The sequence below is a fragment of the Balaenoptera ricei genome, chromosome X, assembly GCF_028023285.1.
Source record: "Balaenoptera ricei isolate mBalRic1 chromosome X, mBalRic1.hap2, whole genome shotgun sequence".
In the NCBI taxonomy this organism is placed as follows: domain Eukaryota; kingdom Metazoa; phylum Chordata; class Mammalia; order Artiodactyla; family Balaenopteridae; genus Balaenoptera; species Balaenoptera ricei.
In genome coordinates this window covers 38435940-38459246 of record NC_082660.1, presented here as the reverse complement: position 1 = coordinate 38459246, position 23307 = coordinate 38435940, and the positions used below count along the sequence as shown (strand labels likewise).

Below are 23307 nucleotides of genomic sequence, written 5' to 3'. Positions count from 1 at the left end.
TTGCTGTATCCTGACATTCTCCTTTTGCATGGTGCTGTATACCAGCACTGTTCAATAGAACGTTCTCTCATAATGACAGCATTAGATATCTGCACTGTCCAGTACAGTAGCCATTAGCCACATGTGGGTATTGAACCCCTGAAATGTGGCTAGTGAGACTGAGGAACTGAATTTTTTAATTTATTTAATTTTAATTTACTTAAATTTAAATAGCCATATGTGGTTTTCCATTTTTTTTAATTCTTCTTGTTTCCTTCTCTTAAGACCTAACTGCATTAAGGCATAGAGTGAGTTATGTTAATCCTGGGTCATTTAGTGTCTTTCCCCTGTGGTGACCCATGAAGGGATGAAATAGATCTCATCTAAACACAGAAAGATTCACCAAACCAAACAACTAACCAACTACTGTGGTCCGATGTCACATAAACAAATATGACTTCTAGAATTTAGTTCTACAAAGCTACTGGGGGTGGGAACAGGGCATGAGACATACTACAGAATCCATAGCTTTTAAGAGGAGATTGAGTTTGGATAGGTCCATTGGGAGCATCAGCTCATAAGCTCAGCCTTTTAAACCTCTCTTGACATGTAACTTTGCAGACACCACCAGACCTCCAAAGAAAGATGAAGAAAATGGAAAGAATTATTACTTTGTATCTCATGACCAAATGATGCAAGACATCTCTAATAACGAGTACCTGGAGTATGGCAGCCACGAGGATGCAATGTACGGGACGAAACTGGAGACCATCCGGAAGATCCATGAGCAAGGGCTGATCGCAATACTGGACGTGGAGCCTCAGGTAATGCCTAGCCAACCCTGGCACCCTGTCGTCCTGCCTGCATGCTAAGCTCAGGTTCTGAAATAAAAAATGGCATCAGAACATCACAGGTCACATAATAATTTAATAGTAAGCTACGGGAAAGTATCGGCAATGAAGGCACCATGAGTTAACCGTCTAGAATGCAAGCTGACTAATCGTTGCACTCAGGGCATACACAGTGTATTTAAGAAGTAGAGACTGTTCTCTTAAGAGATTCGTTATACTCAGAAGCTCAATAAAGTGCCCAATCGGGTCTGTGCCCGCCAGAAATCCTACAGTAATCTGACTCAGGATGAGACTCTGGCACTTTAACACAGCAGCCACCTTTCCTCTCTTGGTACAGCTCACACTAGACCATCAGAGTCTCTGCCAGCATCTTATGTTAATCGCCAGCAAGAAATTCTGATCCTGGGGCCTGGGTCCGAAATACAGCACCAGCTTTATGAATGCAAGCATGAGCGAGCCCCAGGGGATGTCAGGCAGAGCAGGGGTAGAGACCCGTGGTGGTTCTTAGCCTCTGCCATCTCTTTACTGAGGGACGATGCCTGACCCTGAGCTAAAACTAGGAGGCACATGGAGAACTTGGAGAGGACTCAGAGCTAGACGCAGAGACGATTAGATGATCTGCAGATACGTCCTACACTAGAAGCAATAGAAATTTTTAAACTTGAAAAGGAGAAAGCCAAAGGCCTTACATCAAAAATGCTAACAAGCTATTTTTCATCTCTGAGGACAAACTAAGAAGAAGTGGGACTCAAAGCCCAGTAGGAAGGATTTGGGAGTTGTAGACATCAGGGCAGGTTACCGGAGAGGCTTGTGGATGCCTGTGTGACTCCCAGGCCTGCCGTTTCTAAGACCAACCTGTACCAAAAATCCCTTATCACTTACAAATAGAATCAGTACAACACCTGTTGAAATGGTAGACCAGCTCCCCTCAAGCAGGCTCCGTTTCATCAGGGGGCTTACGTGGCTACCCCAGGCAGGGAAGATCCCTGTTCAAGGGCCACTGTATGAAACTTGGTCCCCTAGCCATCCCTAAAGGGAGGATGGAACCGGCTTAGCCAGGGTCTGTGTGACTTGGGGCCTGATGGCTCAGTTACTTGGCTCCAAGATCCTAACATCAGGGCCAGTGGCTTCACGCATTTCCATGTCACAGCACCTGATGGGGTTCTTGAACTTGGAATCTGGTTAAGGGGCTGGGAGGAAAGCAACATTAGGGTGAACACTATACAGTTTACTTAACAATGAACTTGGATCTTTATAGAACTAAATATATGATGTGTAATGCAGATTGATTTTTGTTTAACTACTAATCCCTCCTTACTAGGGATTGGAAAAATCTTCTGGCCAGGGGTGGCTAGAGGAAAAGTCTCAATCCTGGTCCTGGTCTTCGACATCCTCTCCTTGGGTTCCACACTGGTCTTCACCTGAACGTCGTTTTCTGCTGGTAGTAATGTCTCTAGCAGTATGCTGGCTGCAGGGCTCCTCAGACCACCTCTGCATTATCTCAGTCCACTTTCCAGGGCTTTCTGCCTCACCTGCTGCCGCCGCCACCACTGCCGCTATTGCTGCTGCTGCCCCACCCCTGGCGTCCAGCTCTCCCCATGCCCTTGCCCAGCCCAGCCCAGCCCAGCCCAGCCATGCATTGCTCTGCACTGCTGAGCGGGAGATACTTCTCTCGGCCTTATCAGGCTGCCCACAGCAGTCACTTTCACGTGTGGCACTGGGCACCAGAACACCCCTCGGCCCGGCCTGGGCATTTTCCCTGCTCCCTGTCTGCTGGAGGGGCTCACTGCATTCTTCTCTCCTGCTTCCTTTGTCCCCTCCTCAGAACCGTGATCTCTTGGGAGAGATAGGGATCCTGTTCTCTGCCTGAGCCTCTTAGGGCCCGTGGCCCTGGGGTCCGGTATCACCCAGATCCTGCTCCTCTGGTTGGTCTGCTTGACCACTCTGGTCCCAGGCTCTCCTGCCCAGTGCTCCCAGGCCTAGTCCTGCTCTCACACCGACCACTGCATCCAGCGGTCCAGCTGCAGGTGCCCACAGACTCTGCACCGCCTGGGCTTCCCCCTTGGGCTTCTCTGCCTTCAGCCCACTCTCTCCCCAGGCTGGACAAGGCCCGCGCCCTGCCTTCAGGATGCCCGTGGCCATGACCGACTTGCTGTCAGGCAGATCCTCGTTGCTTCAGGGAGGCTCTCTCCTTAGGACCTTGTCTCCATGCCCTTTTCCCACCCCGGCCCATTTGATTACCTGCTGTACTATACCTCACGGACAGTTCGACTCAACCAGCATGTATTAAGTACTTGCTATATTCTAAGCATTGTGGCATGAGCTAAGAATACAAATAAGGCAAGCTGGTAAGGGTGAAATTCCTTCCTCAGTGTTCATCAAAAACTGTCTATAACAGAAGTGCCATGTGGCATTTTTAAAAACCCTCTAACTGCTGACACCACTCCCACTCTGTGTGGACCACAGAAAGCCCCACCTAACACTGGGGTTCAGCTCATTTTTTTTTTTTTTAGGCACCAAAATTTTTATTAACCCACCTTCTTGCTCTCTTTTAACATTATAAACCAAATTAATCTCTTTGACCCAGAGTTGTGATGTTACAATGCGCTTTTACGTTTCTTTGGCCTCTCTCAACCTCTGGCTATCACTTCTCTTGTCCTTTCTTGGCTATCCCTTAACAATATATTCCAACCCCTGTAAAATAGGGACTAAAAGTACCAACCTCATTGTTCTGAGGTTTAAGAGAATGCCAGGCACTAAGCTGGGCTCTCAGGAGCATTCAAACGCCAACAGTTCCTCTACACCCTTTGACATAGCTCCTTCTCATCTGTCATGGGCTGAGGAACCAATGAACCTGTAAACCAAGAACATGGGCATAAAGTCCATGGGCCAAGTGAGGGCCTGGATGGTAAAGTGCATGGGCTTTGTGATCACCACCACCAACTTCCAGCCTAAGGAAGGACTGACTGAGTGAGCAGTTCCAGAACCCCTGATCTCATGGCTCCCTGTGGGTAACTCCTGTGTACCTCCATCGTGACCAGGGCCTGAGGAGGGACTTCTCAATTCCCCCTGCCACACTTGCAACAGTATGAGGGATGCAGCAGAGACCAAAGACTGAGTGACTAGCCCCAGGGAGTTGATGGGGACCATTATCAAACCAGTCTCAAAGGTGGTGCCATTTGCTCTTGGGGAGGAGAGGTGGGACCCAGGCAAGGACAGCAGCTGGAAGGCAAAGGGCAGGCCTGGTTCTCAGTAGCGGTAGTGATCAGGTTTGAAGGGGCCGTCACGGGACACGCCCAGGTACTGGGCCTGCTTCTCAGTCAGCTTGGTCAGCTTCACATTCAGCTTGCCCAGGTGGGCTTCAGCCACTGCTTCATCCAACTTCTTGGGCAGGAAGTGGACCCCAACAGGGTACTTGTCTGGGTGGGTCCACAGCTCAATCTGCGCCAGCACCTGGTTGGTGAAGGAGTTGCTCATCACGAAGCTGGGGTGGCCCATGGCACAGCCCAGGTTGACCAGCCGGCCCTTGGCCAGAAGGATGATGCGGCTCCCGTTCTTCAACAAGTAGCGGTCCACCTGGGGCTTGATGTTCACCTTCTCCACAGCGTTCTCATTCGGCCACTTGACATCAGTCTCCACGTCAAAGTGTCCGATGTTCCACACAATGGCGTCACCTTTCATCTGTTCAAAGTGCCGGCCGAAGAGGATGTTGACACAGCCCGTGGTGGTGACAAAGATGTTGCCCTCCTGACAGGCCTCATCCATGATGGTCACCTCATAGCCCTCCATGGCAGCCTGAAGCGCGTTGATGGGGTCGATCTCCGTGATGATGACATGGGCCCCGAAGCCCCTCAGGGCCTGGGCACAACCCTTGCCCACGTCGCCATAGCCCGCTACCACCGCCACCTTGCCTGCAATCATCACGTCTGTGGCCTGCTTGATGCCATCTATGAGGGACTCCCGGCAGCCGTAGAGGAGCCAACTTGCAGCCAACTTGCTCTTGGTGACAGAGTCGTTGACCTTGATGGCAGGCACCTTCAGGATCCCATTGACCATCATCTTGTACAGATTGTGGACCCCCGTTGTGATCTCTTCGGAGATGCCTCGGATGCCTGACAGGAGCTGTGGGTACTTGGTGTGGATGAGGTTGGTGAGGTCACCACCATCGTCCAGAATCATGTTGAGGGGCCCGTCCTTGAAGTACAGCGTCTTCTCAGCGCACCACAGATACTCCTCGTCCATTTCACCCTTCCAGGCGTACACTGGAACGCCAGCCTTGGCAATGGCAGCTGCTGCATGGTCCTGGGTGGAGAAGATATTGCAGCTGGACCACCGCACCTCAGCACCCAGGGCAACGAGGGTCTTAATGAGGACAGCTGTCTCCACGGTCATGTGCAGGCAGCCGGCAGTGAGGTCGCCCTTCAGTGGTTTGGAGGCTGAGTACATCTCCCACATGTGCATCAGGCCCGGCATCTCATTCTCTGCGAGATCCAGGGCCTTGCGTCCCCAGGCGGCCAGGCTGATGTCAGCCACTTTGTAAGGCAGCTTGTCTGACATGCTGGCGGCGTTTCCGCACAGAGTGATGGACATGGGCAAAGGGGGCCGAGCCTCAGGCTGGGGATAGGCGCGGGGCGGGCGGCGCCGGGCAGGGCCAGCTCATTTAGTTTGTGCCATCTTAATTAATTTTAGATAGTTGAGGCCAAACCAAACACATGTCTAATGATACTATATAAGATGTTGTGGTTCAACTTTAAACCTAAGGGACTATCCGAAAGACTTTAAACCAGAAGAAAATGAGTAACCTGGCTTCTTTTAAAATAAGGAGAATAGATTGTGTTCCTCTATATTTTGCCAAGCATTAGTACTCCTTACCTAATCCTTGTAACACCAAGATAGAGACATCAGTATCTACTTTTGAGGATGAAGAAACCAAGCCTTAATGTAATTTTCACTTGAACAGTCTCGGTTTGGATTTGGGGTTTTTTTTTTGTTTTGTTTTGTTTTTACAGTAAATCTTAGACTCCTTTCACTGTACCATCCTAGAAGAGTTAACCCTGTTTAATCCTTAAGCTGGTGCGCCTTGTATGTATGTGGTAGTACAATTTAAATCTTTAACATTTAGAAAAATCTGTAAGGCGGTCAAACCTGAGGAAAGCTATAGAGCTGACTTCTCATAAAGCCATGGCTCAGAAAATAATCTATGTCCCTAAAGCTGGAACTATAATAGCTCCAGTGTGTAATCAAGACAATTTTAGATTTTAATTTTATTCTGATTTGTCCATTTGCAGCATTAAAGAGTTGACAGTAGCAGAATATTTGTGGCTTTGCTTCTGCCCCCAGGGAAAGGTTGTCATCAAGGGGTAGGTACAGTCTTGTTAGGAATCTGTGCTTGGAAACAACAGCCATGTTTTGAACTAGAGGCTGTTTTGTGAATTCAGTTGGCCCTCTTAAGATTGTTTCTGGGGTCACTGTGTTCTTCCTTATACCCTTAGATCTTTGTGCAAAATGACTCAGATGCTTGCCCTTTTTAATTTTGCAAAAAAACAGATAAGTCTTAAAGATGTCTGCTTCTTAGATACTTGGTCAAATGAGTTTTTATTCCTTGAGGGTAGTAACCTGACAATTATTGGCCATAGATGAGCCATTAAATCAATTTATCTCCAAAAGAGAACTTTAAATGCTAAATTAACGCTTCTTTGGCTGTTTGAACCCAGTGTATTTTCAGTGATCTTTCTAGACTCTCTCTCCCCTCTCTGGGATTCAGAAAGAGATATTTGCCTGTAAATATTAACAAATTTGTGTCTCATCTTAAAAGTCAAAAAGGAAGAGGTTTTAGAGATCATCTTAAAGCCACCTATTAGTGGCCTGAGGGAGGGGAATCCTTGTGAAGCAATTCCATTTCCTGTTCCTGAACTTCAGGCAAGCTGAGTCTGCACACACACACACACAAAAAAACTGGCCCCCACTTGAGACCCATAAGTAGAGCAGAGTATGGGGACAGAGGCCTTCGAGAAAAAATGAGGACATGTGTGGTGACTCTGCTGAAGATAAGAGGGAGACTAGGCAAGAAAATCTCAGTCAGGATTCTAGGCATCTTATAATCTTTGAAAGTACAATAATATAGGAGAGAAACTCAAAGCCGTGAAAAGGAGGAGGAAGCAAATATATTCAGTACTAACCACAGAGACTACTGTAGTTACTGTGATAAACATGAAATTTGGCTCTGAACTTCCTGGCAACCAGGACAAAAAGGAGAATGTCACGGATCACATAATTCTCATCTAATAGAAGTATGTCAGTTCTTTCCTTGGAGTTAATTACTAAAGGAATATAACCTGATTGTTAGACATAAGAGGCATTTGGTGGTGTGGTGAGTACAGTCTTCCCGGACAGCCTCATGCAGTAGGTGCGGAATGACCTTCATGTCTTCGTGGATAAAAGCTAAGGGCGTGAATGCCGTGCAGAGGAGGGTAGTCCGCAGGGAGCTAACGGTTGCCGAGTCGTGTGTTTTCTGGTGCAGAACAGAATAGCAGGCTAGAACCGAAAATACTCAGACAATTGGGTGGCTATCAGGCTGCAGTCACTGAGTGGAGAAAAGGCCATTTCACGCCTGGGGTGGCATTCTCGACTTCATCCGTGGGTTGTGGCTGTGTGGACTTCCATCTGGCACTCAGAGTAGCTTCAGGGATGGAAGCAAGGGTAGGGACTGGGCCTTAGGATTTTTTTTTCCCCATCTGAGTTGCCCAGAAGGTGGCTCTGGGTGGATGTGGGATGATGAGGAAACCTTATGTCTCAACTGACCCTGGAGTCACCTGATTTATGAGCACAGGAAGGATAGGAAAAGGCCCAAAATCATATTCACAAAAAGGACAGTTCTAAGTGAAGATCACTGTTAAGCTCGATTGAGCTATATACAGACTTTTTCATGATGGTTGTTCCTTGCTAAAATCTTCAGTCACAAAAGGATTTGCAAGGAAATGCCAATTACCTCTTTCAAAAATGAACATATAGAAGCTTGAAGAGCTTTCTCCCATGGGGAATCTGAGCCTGTGACTTTCACAATTAAAGCAGTTTGAGGGCAGGTAAAACAATGTGCCAGGCTCCGTTACCCCACAAGGAGAAACTGTAACTAAAGAAGAAAAGACAACCCTCAGGGCTTCCCTGGTGGCGCAGTGGTTGAGAGTCTGCCTGCCAATGCAGGGGACACGGGTTCGAGCCCTGGTCTGGGAGGATCCCATATGTCGCGGAGCAACTAGGCCCGTGAGCCACAATTGCTGAGCCTGCGCGTCTGGAGCCTGTGCTCTGCAGCAAGAGAGGTCGCGATAGTGAGAGGCCCGCGCAGCGCGATGAAGAGTGGCCCCCGCTCGCCGCAACTGGAGAAAGCCCTCACACAGAAACGGAGACCCAACACAGCCATAAATAATAAATAAACTTAAAAAAAAAAAAAAAAGAAAAGACAACCCTCAGAATGGGAGAAAATATTTGCAAACGAAGCAACTGACAAAGGATTCATCTCCAAAATTTACAAGCAGCTCATGCAGCTCAATATCAAAAAATCAAACAACCCAATCCAAAAATGGGCAGAAGACCTAAATAGACATTTCTCCAAAGAAGACATACGGATTGCCAACAAACACATGAAAGGATGCTCAACATCACTAATCATTAGAGAAATGCAAATCAAAACTACAATGAGGTATCACCTCACACCGGTCAGAATGGCCATCATCAAAACATCTACAAACAAATGCTGGAGAGGGTGTGGAGAAGAGGGAACCCTCTTGCACTGTTGGTGGGAATGTAAATGGATACAGCCACTATGGAGAACAGTATGGAGGTTCCTTAAAAAACTAAAAATAGAACTACCATATGACCCAGCAATCCCACTACTGGGCATATACCCAGAGAAAACCATAATTCAAAAGAGTCATGTACCACAATGTTCATTGCAGCTCTATCTACAATAGCCAGGACATAGAAGCAACCTAAGTGTCCATCAACAGATGAATGGATAAAGAAGATGTGGCACATATATACAATGGAGCATTACTCAGCCATAAAAAGAAACGAAATTGGGTCATTCGTAGAGATGTGGAGGGACCTAGAGTCTGTCATACAGAGTGAAGTAAGTCAGAAAGAGAAAAACAAATATCGTATATTAACGCATATATGTGGAATCTAGAAAAATGGTACAGATGAACCTATTTGCAGGGCAGGAATAGAAAGGCAGACATAGAGAACAGACGTGTGGACACGGTGGGGGCGGTGAGGGTGGGATGAACTGGGCAATTAGGTTTGACATAAATACACTACCATGTGTAAAACAGATAGCTAGTGGGAACCTGCTGTATGGCACAGGGATCTCAGCTCGGTGCTCTGTGATGGCCTAGTTGGGTGGGATGTGGGAAGGGGGAGGGGATGTGTGTATACACAGAGCTGATTCACTTCGCTGTGTGGCAGAAACTGACACAACATTGTAAAGCAATTATAGTCCTATAAAAATAAATAAGTAAAAAAATAAAATTCAGAAACATAATCCTAGGAAAAGTGAACCTTGCACTAAACAGGAAAGTCAAAACCTTTACCAACCAACTTGCCTCTTACATGCCTTTATATTCATAGAGGCCAAGAGATTCTCTTCAGCCATGAAAGCACAGTGCCCTCTAGTCAAACCTGCCTCAAAAGGCAAAATAGACTTTGTGAATTATATGTACTGCTTTTACATTTTTGTTTGATCAAAAGACTATTTCTGCCAGGTGCCATCTGGGGCATGAGGAGGACAACTGAACGAGACGCAGCCCCTGCCCTCAGGAAGCTTAGCCGCCAGCATCCAGGCACTTGCATTTCCAGGGTGGCGGGCACTACAGGTGCCTAAGTGTGGGTGTGTCAGGAGCATACCGGCGGGGCGCCTGACTCAGCTCAGAGCTCATAAAGGACTTCCCAGAAGAAAGAACACTCAGCCAAGCAATGGGGAAAGTGGGGAGGGGGACGAGGGGATGGAATGTCCAGGCGGAGGGAGTAGGAAGAGAAAGGCTGGCCCTTTCTGGAACTGAAAGTAGTTCAGCAAGGCCAGTCCATGGAAGGGAAGGGACAGAAAGGTAAGCATGGGCCAGCTCATGAGGCAGGGATCTGACATTTATGCTCAGGAGGGTACATTTTACCCCAAGGCCAAGAAGGAGCTCTTGAAGGGCTTGGAGTGGAGGAGTGATGGAATGGGATTTGCATTTCCGAAAGATTGTTCTAGTGGCAGGGTTTAGTAGGATTGGAAAGCAGCAAAACTGGAGGCAGGGCACCCAAATTGCTACTACAGCAAACCAGACACAAGAGGGAGGAATAGGAATAGGGCAAAGCAAACAATTGAAAGGCTATTTACAAAGCAAACTATGTGGCTAACAGAATAGACATGTTAAATTCTTATATAAAGGACAGCAAGATATTTACCCCTGACGCATACGCATTAATTACATGTCAGTGACTTGTGAACTGTGTGCCTATGTTGGGTTTTGTTGTGGGGTTGGGGGGTGTCCTGTCCTAGGGCAGCAGCAGAAGCAGCAACCCCTTACCAGAATCAACTCCCACAGCATCAGATGCTGGCTTTGCAGTATGTCTGTGCAAACTAGTAGCTTGCAGTTAGTGGTTTCTGATACCTTGGAATGGAACCGAAAGGGGCCTCAGAGGTCCCTCTCCCTTGAATGTGGCGTCTTCTCATGGGCCTACAAATTGCCCACAGCCATACGGCTCCATCCCTGGACAGGGTGTCCCTTCCCTTTGAGTCCCACAGAGGAGAGGGCTTTCCTCAGGACAACTCAGAAGGCCTATGTCAGTGCGAACACAGCCCTCGTGGTCACAGTGGCCGTGATTTGCTCTCCTCATGAGCAATCTGAAATTTGAAATGTGGTGTAGTGCGCTCTGGATGAGTGCTGAAGCCACCCTGCTGGTCCGAGTCTACCCCAAAATGCATTTCCTAGGAATTAAAATTCAGGCTACAATTAATAACCAGGTTTAAATGAACATTAACCAACATAATCAGTGTTCACTTTTCAGAAGAAAAATAAGTCGGATTGATTCATGAGATTCATAAGAAAAACGTCCAGTTTGTCAGCTTTTATTTGCCAATGGCTATTGTCCATCCTTTGGATGAAAAGAAGTAATATAAGTTATTTATAAAGTTGGTAAATTTAATAATATCTTGCCAAAAATTTGAATCAAGGGCTTTTCCAGTTGTATAATTTTCTATGAACTCATTTGAATGTTTGCATTAGTTATTTCTCCTCTTAAGTCTCAGTTTTCTTTTTTTTTTTTTTTTTTACACAGGCACTGAAGGTCCTGAGAACTGCAGAGTTTGCTCCTTTTGTTGTTTTTATTGCCGCACCAACTATCACTCCAGGTTTGAATGAGGTAAGAATTAATCAGTTTTTCCTCTAATCAGCACTCCCCCGAGTAAGGATGCATTTGTGTTGTGCATTCCAGAGCAAAGCCCCATCTCATTAAGACAACTAAATGAAGCTCTGCTTTGTTTTCCATGCTGGCCAGTAAGATTTCCAGAGCTTGAGGTCCTCTTTCAGGAGTAGGAATTACACACCACAGAGAGGTGTGGTTCTTCTGAGATCAGAATCATTAGGCAAATGCAAGCTTTAGTCTCCAGTGCAGTCCGCCTGGGGCCTTATCCATGGGTCTGCTCCCGCCCTGAGGGGCTGCCAGCCCCTCCTGTCCTGATAGCGACTGCGACTGCGCTGAGAGCTCTGGGCCAAGAATTGCCTTGCCTGGGGAGAACTATAAGGCATCCACCTCCTTGGCTGGGCTGCCAGGACACCCCTAGGCAGCCTCCGGAGTGGAACCCGTGCAGAATCTCTACCCAGGCCCCTGGAGACTACCAAACCTGGAAATGAGCTCTGTCCCCTCTCAGGCCTACTCAAGTCAGCAGCCGCCACGGAGATGGTGCCCGCGAGGGTCGGCAGCACCATCTAGAACCAGGCTGGCTTACACAGCCTTCTATTGCTGGGCAGATAAGAAGGTAGTTATGGAGTGTCTGGTGAGTATATTGCTGCTTATCTGCTGTAGGGTCATTCTTAAGAGGAAACTCTACACAAAGTTTTCCTGAAGGCCATCACTTCTGCAGGGTCTAGAAATCACCAGGACGCTCTTGGCACTGTCCAGTTAACAGTGGCCTAGACTCACCCAAGCTTATGACAGTAAAATCAAGGCTTGGAGATTTTCACTTTAAGGAAAATTAAATATCTAGATTTAAGGAAGATTAAAGAACTAGATTTCTATGTCACTCATATTTTTCAGTCATTTTTTGTCATTTCATTTGCAAAAGATGTAGTCCTTGGTAAATTCTACTTTTCCATCTTATCTAATACACAAACATGTTTGAAACTCCACATTGTGGTTAGCTCTTATCCTTTGGTTACCATGTATTTTTCTTGAATTATCATCTTTGCTTTGTTTTTGTTTTTGCCTATTTTCCTGCCCTTTTACTAATTTTCCATAGCTGCCAAAATGGTGCAGAAAATTGCCTGTAAGTACCAGCTAGGAGGTGATGAAATACAGCCTCGTCTCCTTTCATAGATTTAGAATGTAGACATTTTGTTCCCACAAATCCTTGCTTTTGCTGTTAGAATAAAGGCATTTTGTTTTCACTGAGTTAAACCCTGCTCACGTGTAAGTCAAGCCTGCAGACAAGCTGTTGTAGAGGAAGAAACTGACAAACATGGCTTCATCTTATAAGATCCTTAAGAGGGAGCTTTATTTTTTTTGTGTGACGAGAACTGCATTAAAAATTTGATGCTCTCAGCCATAAATTTTCTTGAATGTTTTCATCAGCCCAGCTTTCTGAGCAAATTATAAGCTCTGCTAGTGGTTCTTGAAGCCCACCCAGGACTGTATATTCCAATAGAATCCCCTAGCCCGGAGAGTGACGTGGTAGGAATTGCTCCTTCTCGTACTGGTAGGAAGCACTCCTGTCTTTGGGTGAATGCATGTTTCCTAAAATGGGCTTTTGCTTTGTGTTTATTGTAAAGCCACAGTGAAAATACTATGCTTTTTAAGTGCAAGCAGAAAGTGTGTTGATATGACCTTAGAAGGTGATGATTAACTGAGGTCTTATCTACACTGAAGTAGTTAACACCTAACATCCAAAGCATGTCACGTCCTGCTTTGAAATTCCGGTAGATGACAAAGCAGGTTAGGACACTCTCATTTCAGAGTGTCCTGATAGAAAAGATTGAGTCCCCAACCTTTCTGGTGTCTGTCATCCCCACTGTGGTGCTGTGATGGAATCGAGTGTTATTATTTCACCTCGAATCCCCTTGCCAGAGGGCTGCACCCACAGGTCGAGGTTCATCAGGAAGAGTCTCTTACAAACAGATGGGCCTCAGAGAAGAGGAGGGCTCCTAAGCCAGCAGTGGGTGCCAACAGCTCTCAAGTCCCTGAAGGCACCGCACCTTTTAGTTTGTCTGGAGATCTGTCTCTGTCATCATGGGCCCCCATTTCCTAGTAGACTTTCTCTGTCTCTTGACTATAGATTTAACACTCATCAAATCGTATAATGGCCAGTATTAGTCAGCCAAGTGCTCGTTCTTTCGGTAACATTTATTAAGCACTTACTATGTATAAGGCACAATGCCAAGTGCTGGGCACAGCAAGGCAAGTTTGAGCTCTAGTTGGGGAGAGAGATACTAATCAAATAAACAGGTATTTAATTGTATCTATATATATATTTCAGACTCCACCCAACAGCTCAGCTATCTAGTTGGTTACTTTGACTTACAAAGTTTCCTGGTTTCAAATTTGAACTTGCCCATTAAAAGTTCAGCATAACAAGATCTGACCCGTGAAGATGCAGAGGCAGACTTTCTGGTGGCCCTTAAGAGATCCCCATCTTGAAAGAACTGCCATCCTGAGGCTCTTTGTAGTGCGCTGCAGGAGTTGAGGGAAAGCCTTTACTGCCGCGAAGAGTTCAATAGCTGCTTTTCCTTCAGAGTTGTTTCCATAAGAGATGTAAGTACTTATGAACAGTGATATTTGGCCATTTCCAATGCAGACCAATGTGAGGGGATTCATCAGATGCCAGCTGCCGTTGTATCTGGGAAATGGCCTTATTTCATCCATTATTTGTAACATCCAAAAAGCTTTGCCTCTGGCATCCACTGCTGTTGAGTGAGGGCCATTATATGTAACTGAATTCCTGGAACATATTGAACCTCTAAGTAGAATAGAGAAAAATACAACTTAACTTGTTGTCCAGAGGCAGGGGCTTCTTGGCACAAACACAGCTGGGCTCTGGGGCCTGGTGCAAGCAAGTGCAGAGGACCAAGGGAAGGGGATGCAGGGCTCTGACCTCGTCCGTCCCCTGAAGTCCCCCCACCAAACGGGAGAGTGGCTTGAGATGAGGCGGGCCTGGGTCAGAGGAATGAGGGCAGAGTGGTTCGACTCTGAATCAGTCAGTCCCCACTGACCCCGGGGCAGACACTGCTTGGCTGGGGTGGGGTGATGTGTTTGCTGAAGAGTGTCTGTTTCCTCTGGTCCGTCCGGTTTGGCGTGGAGCCCCCTGTTGCATGGTGAGCAGTCATGGTGGCAAGCCGTAGTTCTGTGACCCTGCCATCCCGGGGACCGTCATCTCCTCTGTCACGAAGCGGGCTTGGCCTCACGCCCAGATGTGGCACATCAAGGTCTGGCCTTGACTGTTTCTGACATTGGGACGGACAGAAATGTGACACGAGAAAAAAAATCCGGCTGACTTTTCTCTTTGCTCTTCCCTCCTCCCACACCCATCCCTACCTCCATCCCATCACCATTTAGGATGAATCTCTTCAGCGTCTGCAGAAGGAGTCTGACATCTTACAAAGAACATATGCACACTACTTCGATCTCACAATTATCAACAATGAAATCGATGAGACAATCAGACATCTGGAGGAAGCCGTGGAGCTCGTGTGCACAGCCCCGCAGTGGGTCCCAGTCTCCTGGGTCTATTAGGCCTCTCCCCAGATATCTGCCGCATAACTGGGAGCCACCTCATACATGGAAAAGCCTCTGTTATCGGCCTTGTGTCAGCAGGTCGTGGTCCCTAGAGACTACCTAGTTGTAGTGTGACCTACATTTATATTATTGTCATGTCCGAATAGATAGGAGGAGAAAAACAATTACACACTAATTTAAAGAGACAGTATCTTTTTTAATCAGTTCTCCTAAACTTTAATAAAATGTATCTTTAAATGTATGTATTATTCAATCCTTTGGAATGTTATATTTTTGGAAATCATAGCTTTTTATTTCCAAGGCCCCTAAAAACTGCACAAAATAGATGCTGCTTTCTATAATCTATTTTAATAATAATAAACAATGATTCTGTTACCTTGACTGGGGTTGGAACACTACATTCTTTTTAGAGTCTGATTTTATGGATTGGAATATCTTTCTTTCCTTTATTTATTTGAAATAATCAGTCTAGTGATTACAAAACTCATAAATTTTTAAAGGCCTTTTTTTTCCTCTTTTTTTTTTTTAGAACAGTATTTTTTTTAAGTCCTTTATGTAACATCCAGATAATGTGATACTGTCTCTTTGAAGCACCCTGTAAACCTTTTAGAGATTTGAAGTTGGGTCTTGACTCTTAATGCATGTGGACAGTCGCGAGCGTTTATGCTGTCGGTGTGTCTGTGTTGGACAAAACAATCTGTAATCTACAGCAAAGTACATTCCGTTCACGGGGCACACCCAGGGGAATAAGAATAAAATGCTATTATGACTAAGTTGTAAACCTATGCACATCCCTTGCATTTCGGGCAACTTTATAAAAAACAAACAAAAAGAAACTGATTTTTATTAATAATAATCAATCATGTAGTGAAATGTGTTTGTAATTTTGTCTCAATTTAATTTGTTGTAAGGTGGGAGGGGGAATTGCTGGTTTCACCATTTCAGATCTGTGTTGTCTGAGAGTATTAACGTTTTAATTAAGCAAAGAAATGAGGATTTTTAATATGTATGTAATTGTTTTAAAGCACCCATTTTAAGAGAATATACTGTGCAATGAAGAAACCAGTTTAGGCATTTGCTATAAACTGAATTATTCCAAAAGAATAATCTATAACAGCCCTGTAAATTCCTTTAAAATGATAACTAACAGGACAGTTTGACCAATTTTTTTTAAAATATACTTCCTTTTATGTGTTCAATAATTAAATGCCTTTGGGTCCTTCATTTCATTATAGATTTGTTCAGGTTTACAAGGTGATGATCTTTTAGATTTTATAATCCATTAGATGCTCACTGAAACATCAAAGGCCCAGGAATGACGACTATCAGTTAGCAGGACAACAAAATACTCTGCACCCAAGGGCCACTAATGTGCACCTGTGCTTTCTCCTTCCTCTTGCTATATCCCTTGGCACAGGAGAATCATGTCCTTGTTGCTTTAGAGACATTAACCATCTCATCACCCTTCCACGAGGTCACATTCTTCCAATACAGGAGATTCAGGCTGGGGGGGTGGGTCTTCTGACTCTTTGCCAGAGGTCAGTGGAAGGTTTTTCATTAGAGTGTCTGTCAGGGTGTGAAGTGGTTCTATTAACCTGAGATCCTTGAAAAAATACCATCGAGTTTGCTTCTTTTCAGTTAGATGGCCTCATTGCTTTGTGCCCTGGCAGGATGTGCAGGATGTGTTCTGAGCGGAACAGCTCCTCTGTGAAGGACCACACCGAGAAGGCATTTGGATACTCTTTTTAGGGTGTCACCCTCCCCTCCCACCTACTCTTATTAAACAATGCTGATTTTTCCTCTGCTGTTGTCCTTTGTGGGTAACCAGATGAGTATACAACTTACAAAGTGCTGAGTAAACTGCTTCTGTTGGGACCCACAGCAGGGTGACCAAACCACCAAACCAGAGACACTGTGGATGGAGGGAGAAACCCCAAGAGCTGATTAGGGCTGTGTTAGGACTGATTTAAATCTACCTGATGCCAAGGCCAGGCAGTCATTCCCATGATGGTACTGGTCACAATCCGGGCTCTTCTCAGTGTGAAACTGCCCACTCTACCTCTTTTCCAATGAAGCACAAAGAAGAATACAACTAACACCTGAGAACAGAAGCTCCCTCCCTCTGGTAGAAACCCCACTTGTCCTCTAAGACCAAATCTCCAGAGATGCTCGACGATGCCTGTCTTAAGCCACCCACCATGCTGATAAAGGTTGGGTCATGCAGAGGAAGAGAAAAGCAATGCCAGTGTAAATGTCTGGCCCCAGGATTGAGAAGCACTGTAGCGCTCATCCTCTCTCCTCCACCGCTTTATGCGTCCTCAGAGAAGCACACAGGCAGGCGGCATTCTCACCATTGCGCATGTGGCAAAATTCCTGCACCCAGAACTCATTCTGTCTAACTTCTCAGAGGTCGTCTGTTCCCTTCCACTAATACACGTCTTCTCTCAAGCAGTGTCTTTTTGACCTAGCAGAAAATACTTAAATTTCTGAATCCAGAGTAATTTCAGTACATTGCTGCTGCACCTCCATTACAATTGTCCACTAAGCAATCAGAAAATTGCTAAAAAGCTGCTTTACTGTTTCCATTCCATCAACAAAATCATTTTTTTTCCTTTAAAAGAACAGAGCGAATGGTTAGATTATTAAATCTTAGCACTGATCAACTGAGCCATATTCTGAGGGCTCTCTTTCCAACCCCATTGCCCACAGCAAGAAATGGGGTGTTTTTTATATGTCAAATTATCTGTTAAAAAGAATGTCCTGATTTTCTAATCATAAAACAGTAATTACTTTGCACACGCAGCATGTTCCATTCTAACACTAAAAAGGAAAATGTCAATTTAATTCAGGAAGCTTCCCAGTGTCAAGATAATATGGTAGCTTTTTTAAATGCAATTAAGTGTAACTCCTGTCAGTGAGATGGTTTAAAATATTTGCTCAGAGAGGAGAAGAAATGGGTGACCTACTTCTTGCAATTTGCACTCAGAAGGCATCTTCTGAGCCCGTCCCATTGGTGGTGGGATGTCAGAAGATGCTGCAAAGCCCTCACCGCACAAAGGGTCAGCACATGCTCCTTTCCCCGGGGTCCATTCCATCTCCCACCGCTGGGGCCAGCCCGCCGGGCCTGGACTCCATGCTACAGTTATTTTTTTAAAACCTTTGATCTCATTATTGCAGACGAGGTTTTTTGGTTTGTTTTTAAATCACTTGTAGTTAATCTGTTCATTAAGGCTTTGAGTTCATTCCTTGAAAAAGTGTAGTCAGTCGAGCCACCCTTGGGGAAACAGAGGTGGAGATGCCCGGCGTGGACACTGCCCCTTAAGGACAGGCAGCCCAAAACAAACGCTCTTGTCTCCCACTGATACGCTTTTCTTCATTTCAGGTCAATCTCTTGGGGCAAAGAGAACATGCCACTAAAGCTAGCAAGAACATTTCTTGATTAATAAATTCTTAATTTTAACACCTCCCACGCTGTCTCCTTGGAAAGAGGAGAAGGCAACTTGCAATCAGCATTCCAAACAAGCCCCTTCTCATCCTCATCCCTCCTGCTTATTTCCTATCATCAAACTGGTGTGTGCATGCGTGCGTGCGTGCGTGCGTGCGTGCGTGTGTGTGTGTGTTGGGGGGGAAGGGCTTGTTTTTCCAGAACTGGACACAGCCTCCTAATTCCATCCTCTTTACAAGGGGTTATGGTACCAAGGTCCCCGAGCATTCTTTCTCTTGTTCTGCGCCTCTGATTAATTCTCCTCTTAGAAAGCTCTTTTGCTTCTCACTGCAGCTTGCAGAGGGGCTACAAGCTTTACTCATGAATCGTTTCATTTGGTAGAAATTTTCCAGTTTTTACCCCTTTAGAAGTAAGGTCTTCCTCTCCATTTGGTGTCTTCAGTTACAGGACATTGCCTGTAAGGCTCAAGGCTTGATTGGCTTTGCCCACACCCAGTTATCAGTTTGCCTTAAACTTGGAGCTATTGGGAGTCTCAGGTCTTCCAGCTTAGTGAGTGAAGTTTAGGTGTGACATGCATCCAGGAAGTGGGAGAAAGGGAGAAAAAGAGTATGTTCACCAGTCCACATCCCTTTATCTGGTCTTTTCTCTGCTACTCTTGGGCTGCAGAAGGTGGGCAGACCTGGCCCACAGAAGGAGGAGGAGGGCCGCACCATCTCTAGGCCAGGCATTGCCAAGTCTTATCTCTTCATGGGGGAGGATAGAAAATCCAGAGCTCCCACCACCCCTCACTAACCATCAACTCTCTTGACCCTGTGCAAATGGACCGAGCAAAAGAAACTGGGAAGAGGTGTCTGGCACAGGAGACCTCATTTCTGGCCCCAAGCACAACTTGCTATCTTATGTATGCACAGAAACTTGGAGCTTCGCTGCCATTTCTGTGTTCCTTCCCTTCTCTCCCGCATGTGACCAAAGGAACGTGCCAGTGGTCTTGCCAACAGAGCCCTGGGGGTGACCATCTTGGGACCCAGAGGCCATGCAGTCTCTTCAAAGGAGTTCTGCTTGGGGGTAGAGATAGGTGTTCCTCCACAGTGCGTGGCCCCAGCTATTATTTTCATTTTCAAGAGACCAAGAATTGGAGGAATTGATTTCCGGTCTCTGCTGTGTCCCTGGATGGCGCCTGTGCAGGCGGTGGGAGGCTATGGGGGCAGCAGGCCCGGGGGCTGATGCGAAGGCCACACGATCCTCACGTGCGGAGGCCACAGCATCATGTTTAATTGCCAGGCAGATGCGTCGCCGTTCAAGCTCAGTTCTGGGGTTGTTTTGCATAAAGTTTTGCCAACGTGTTTTTGTTTGTTTTTTTTTTCTGTATGTATAATTGCCTTTTTATAAAAGGTTTTGAAGTATTGTCTCAGTGATAAAAAGAGAGCGATGTTAACGGTTGTTGTATATTTCACCGTATCCAATTGTAAGTATTTGAAGGGTACAGCGAAGCCTTAGCGTGCAAGAGCGTTTGTGCAGGAGGTGTCCTCTGACACCCAGGAGGTGAGGGGATCGGAAAGTTTCGGATTCTTTGTAAATGCCCCGCTTTTCTTTCTCTCTGTGTGTATATTTACATGCCTTAGCACACGCCCTCCCACCCTGATCCCTTTGCCCTGTCGCCAGAACAACCAGAACGCTGGTGCACTGCCAGTACAGGACAAGTCGACAGAACCCTAATCAGTTATCTCTCGTGTGCCAGGGGAGGAAGAGAAACTCCATAGTATTCTTTGTAGAATATACATACCTGTAGGATGCTGTGTAATGGGAAACCATAGATTTGGGCTTTTGTCATTTCAAAGTTGGAGAAATGTATGAATAAAATGTATAAAACACGAAAAGGTAGTTGTCTCCTCAGATTGCAGGCCAAACAGCTTGGGGACAAACCACCGGAGGATCACTTCCCGGCTCCAGTGTCCACCCCTGGCAGCCTGGGTTGTCAGCCTGGCTGTCCAGATTGCATTCTGAAAGCAGTTCAAGCTCAACTACTCGCATTTGGATGCAGATTTTAAATAGCTTCAGTTTAAAAAAAAAAATCCAAGTTTGACAGCTCCTGGGAAGAGACGTCCAAATTGGTTTGAGTGGTGTAGGCACCCAGCATGGAAAGGCTGTCCCTTGCTTGACATTTGCATAGAAAGCCTCAGGAGGAAGTCTGCTGCCCTTAGTGTTGGGTGGTTGGCTTTGGCCTCTGGTCTTTGGTCTGAGACGTCGCCCCTCACGTGCCTCAGTGACCTAGTTTACACACTTCCTTCCCGGCCCTGGGCCCGGGCTCTGCCCAAGTACAGAACCATGGTGGCTTCAGAAACCCACAGTTGCATGTGTCCAGTGCCGACACCCCCAGAAATACCCCGGCCTGAATGTGCTCGCACGGCTCACCCCATTTTTTTTTTCTCTAACTGCTCACTTTAAGAAGACGCATATTAAGGAAACATAAACAGGAGCGATTATTTACTTTAGTCAAGTAAACCTCACCCTATCAAAAATACATAGAAGAGTCTAGGTCACATTCAGACACAAGAAATTGAGCCTCTGGCCTTCTGATTCAGGGAATCCCAAGTCATCTTTCTGCAGACTTCTTACCCTAGATGTACAGACAACCGAAAGCATAATGCTACCATTAAGCTTATTTTCTGCACTTGAGGGCATTGAAGACACATCCAACGTGTCATTGGAAATGACTAGAAACACGTATTTCTATATTTTGCCCAGTTTACAGTAATATGATAAGCTGAATAATAACACTGGGTATCATTCCGTGACCTGCTGCAGCAGAGCCTGGGAATCTGCAACAAGAACGCAGCGATATTGGTACAGGGTAGTAGACAGTGACCATGAGTTCAAGGTCACCGAGAGTAGTGACCTTGAGTACCCTGAGAGTACCAAGCCCCCTTAAAGGACAATGCAATAGTGCAGCTAGTAACCCAAGGTAGCGTCTGACTTTCTCCAGGACTGAACACCCAGGCCACAGGGCCTGCTGTGAAACCCCATGGTCAAGGCGGTGTCGAACATCCTGCACCCGCTGGCCTGCTCTCCACGCTCCTCCCCCATCCTCACATTTCAGTGAGTGGTGCCCAGAAACGGTTTGGCCAGAGACTCATTCTTAGGCTAGATCATTAAACGCTTCAAGCATCTGCTGTTCCCTCTTCACGTCTCAGGAGAGGGGGAGACAAAGCTCCAGGCCCTCGAGATGTTAAACTGAGGCTGGAGATGGGGAAATCGAGCCCACTCACAGCGCATTTGTGGTCTGGTCCCACACAAATCAACAGCTTACCATAGGATTTCCCCTAGAACTTTCTAGGGTGGTGGAAATGTTCTATTTCTTACTTGGGGTGGTGGTTACATGGGTATGTGCCAGACACATCGAACCTAAGATCTGTGCATTCTACTGTATGTAAAATATACCTCAGTTACAAAAAAGAAAAGAGAAAAATCATATGATCGTCTTCACAGCTACCAAAAAAACATTTCACAAAATTCAGCCCCCACTTCTAGTTTAAAAACAAACAAAAACTCTTACAAATAAGATAGAAAATATCCTCAGCAGATACATAGCAATTTCAACCCACAGCCAACATAATCCACCTAAAGGTGACACAACAAAGGCATTACAATTGCCATTATCTTTTAAATTATCTAAATAACACATGATCTTCATAGAATGATTAGAAAATATGGATACAACAAAAAGGAGACATGCAAGCAGATTCTGCCACTTGGAGATAACTGCTATAAACACTTCTGTGTATCTCTGCCAGGCTAGTATTTTTCCAGGGAAATATACCTCTATATATCTGTATTTTTAATGCAGTGGGGGGGGGCATACGAAACACATACTAACCACACATACTAAAATATTCTCCTCCTGCCATGATTATTTAATATTGCTTTTAAAGCACCACCCAGAAACAGAGCAAAGAAGTATCAACGTTGGAAAAGATGAGACAAAATTGTGCATATTTGCTAATAATATCGTCCTATATCTTGAAGTACCAATAAGAACAACTGGCGATCCATTCAAGTTAATAAGGAGCAGGTACAAAATCACTCAATGCTATTCTTATATATTAGCAATAAAGTTAGAAAATTTTAATGGTAAAAGTAGATGCCATTCTCCATTGCAAAAAGTTTTTAAAAACCAACAAAATCCATGGGATTTATATGAAAGGACCTCAAAGATGCACTGAGAATGGAAAAGACTTGGATAAACAGAGAGAAATGTTTCTGGGTGAAAAAACTAAGTATTTTAATGGCATCAATTTTTTCCAAATTAATGTGGAAGTTTAATACAGCACCAAATCAAAATCCAAACAAAAATGTTGGACCTTTACAAAATGACTATTCATCTAGAAGAATAAACAGTGGGGTTTTTTTTCTAATTTTAATTTTAATTAAAGGAAATACTAGGGAAAAGAGTCAAGGAGGGATGAGTAGCTCTTCCAGATTTTAATCTGTTCCAAAGCTAAGACAATTAAGACACCATACACCAAAAGTAGTTTTAGACAAAGAACTCTTTGATGAAATGATAGAAAATGAAAAGAATACAGAATTAACTAGTCAGTAAAACTCTGGAAGACAGTAACTTTTTAAGTTTATACAGAAGAAGTCACAAAGCGACTGAAAGATCTGATCCCTTAAAAATATAAACTTTTACATGAAAATGTTATAGACCACAAACTTGGAAAGACATTTTGCAGCAAATATGATATACAAAGTGTTGCTATATTTATTATACAATGAACTTATTATATATAAACTGGGTAAAAATACTAACATCCCAATATATGAACTAAGGACAGGAACATTTAACAGACAATAAAATGTATAAACCATGAAAGAAAAGGATCGATAAAGTTGAATTAAATTAAAAACTAAAAAGTTCTGTTTACAGAAGACACCATAAACAAACCAAAAAGATAAGCCACAAACCTGGACATGATGCTAGTGGCACATCTAAATGACAAAGAATTATCAGTAATTTGTAAAGAACTTCAAAAAATCACTTTTTAAAAAAAA

General features: G+C 45.1%; 2 protein-coding genes across 10 annotated transcripts in view; one reads left to right on the top strand and one right to left on the bottom strand.

Annotated features, from left to right (window-relative positions):
- Window positions 1-16612, top strand: part of CASK (calcium/calmodulin dependent serine protein kinase) — a 392163-nt gene extending 375551 nt beyond the window's left edge. For all 9 annotated transcript variants that reach the window (XM_059909976.1, XM_059909981.1, XM_059909979.1 and 6 more), the window contains 3 exons: window positions 601-803; window positions 11145-11228; window positions 14634-16612. In XM_059909976.1, coding sequence (XP_059765959.1) covers window positions 601-803; window positions 11145-11228; window positions 14634-14810 — 464 coding nt within the window. In that variant the 3' untranslated portion in view covers window positions 14811-16612. The remainder of the gene's footprint in view (window positions 1-600; window positions 804-11144; window positions 11229-14633) is intronic.
- Window positions 4008-5409, bottom strand: LOC132357390 (adenosylhomocysteinase-like). The gene has a single exon (XM_059910803.1). The coding sequence runs from the start codon at window positions 5385-5387 to the stop codon at window positions 4080-4082; it is 1308 nt and encodes a 435-aa protein (XP_059766786.1). The 5' UTR covers window positions 5388-5409; the 3' UTR covers window positions 4008-4079.
- Window positions 16613-23307: the final 6695 nt, after the last annotated feature.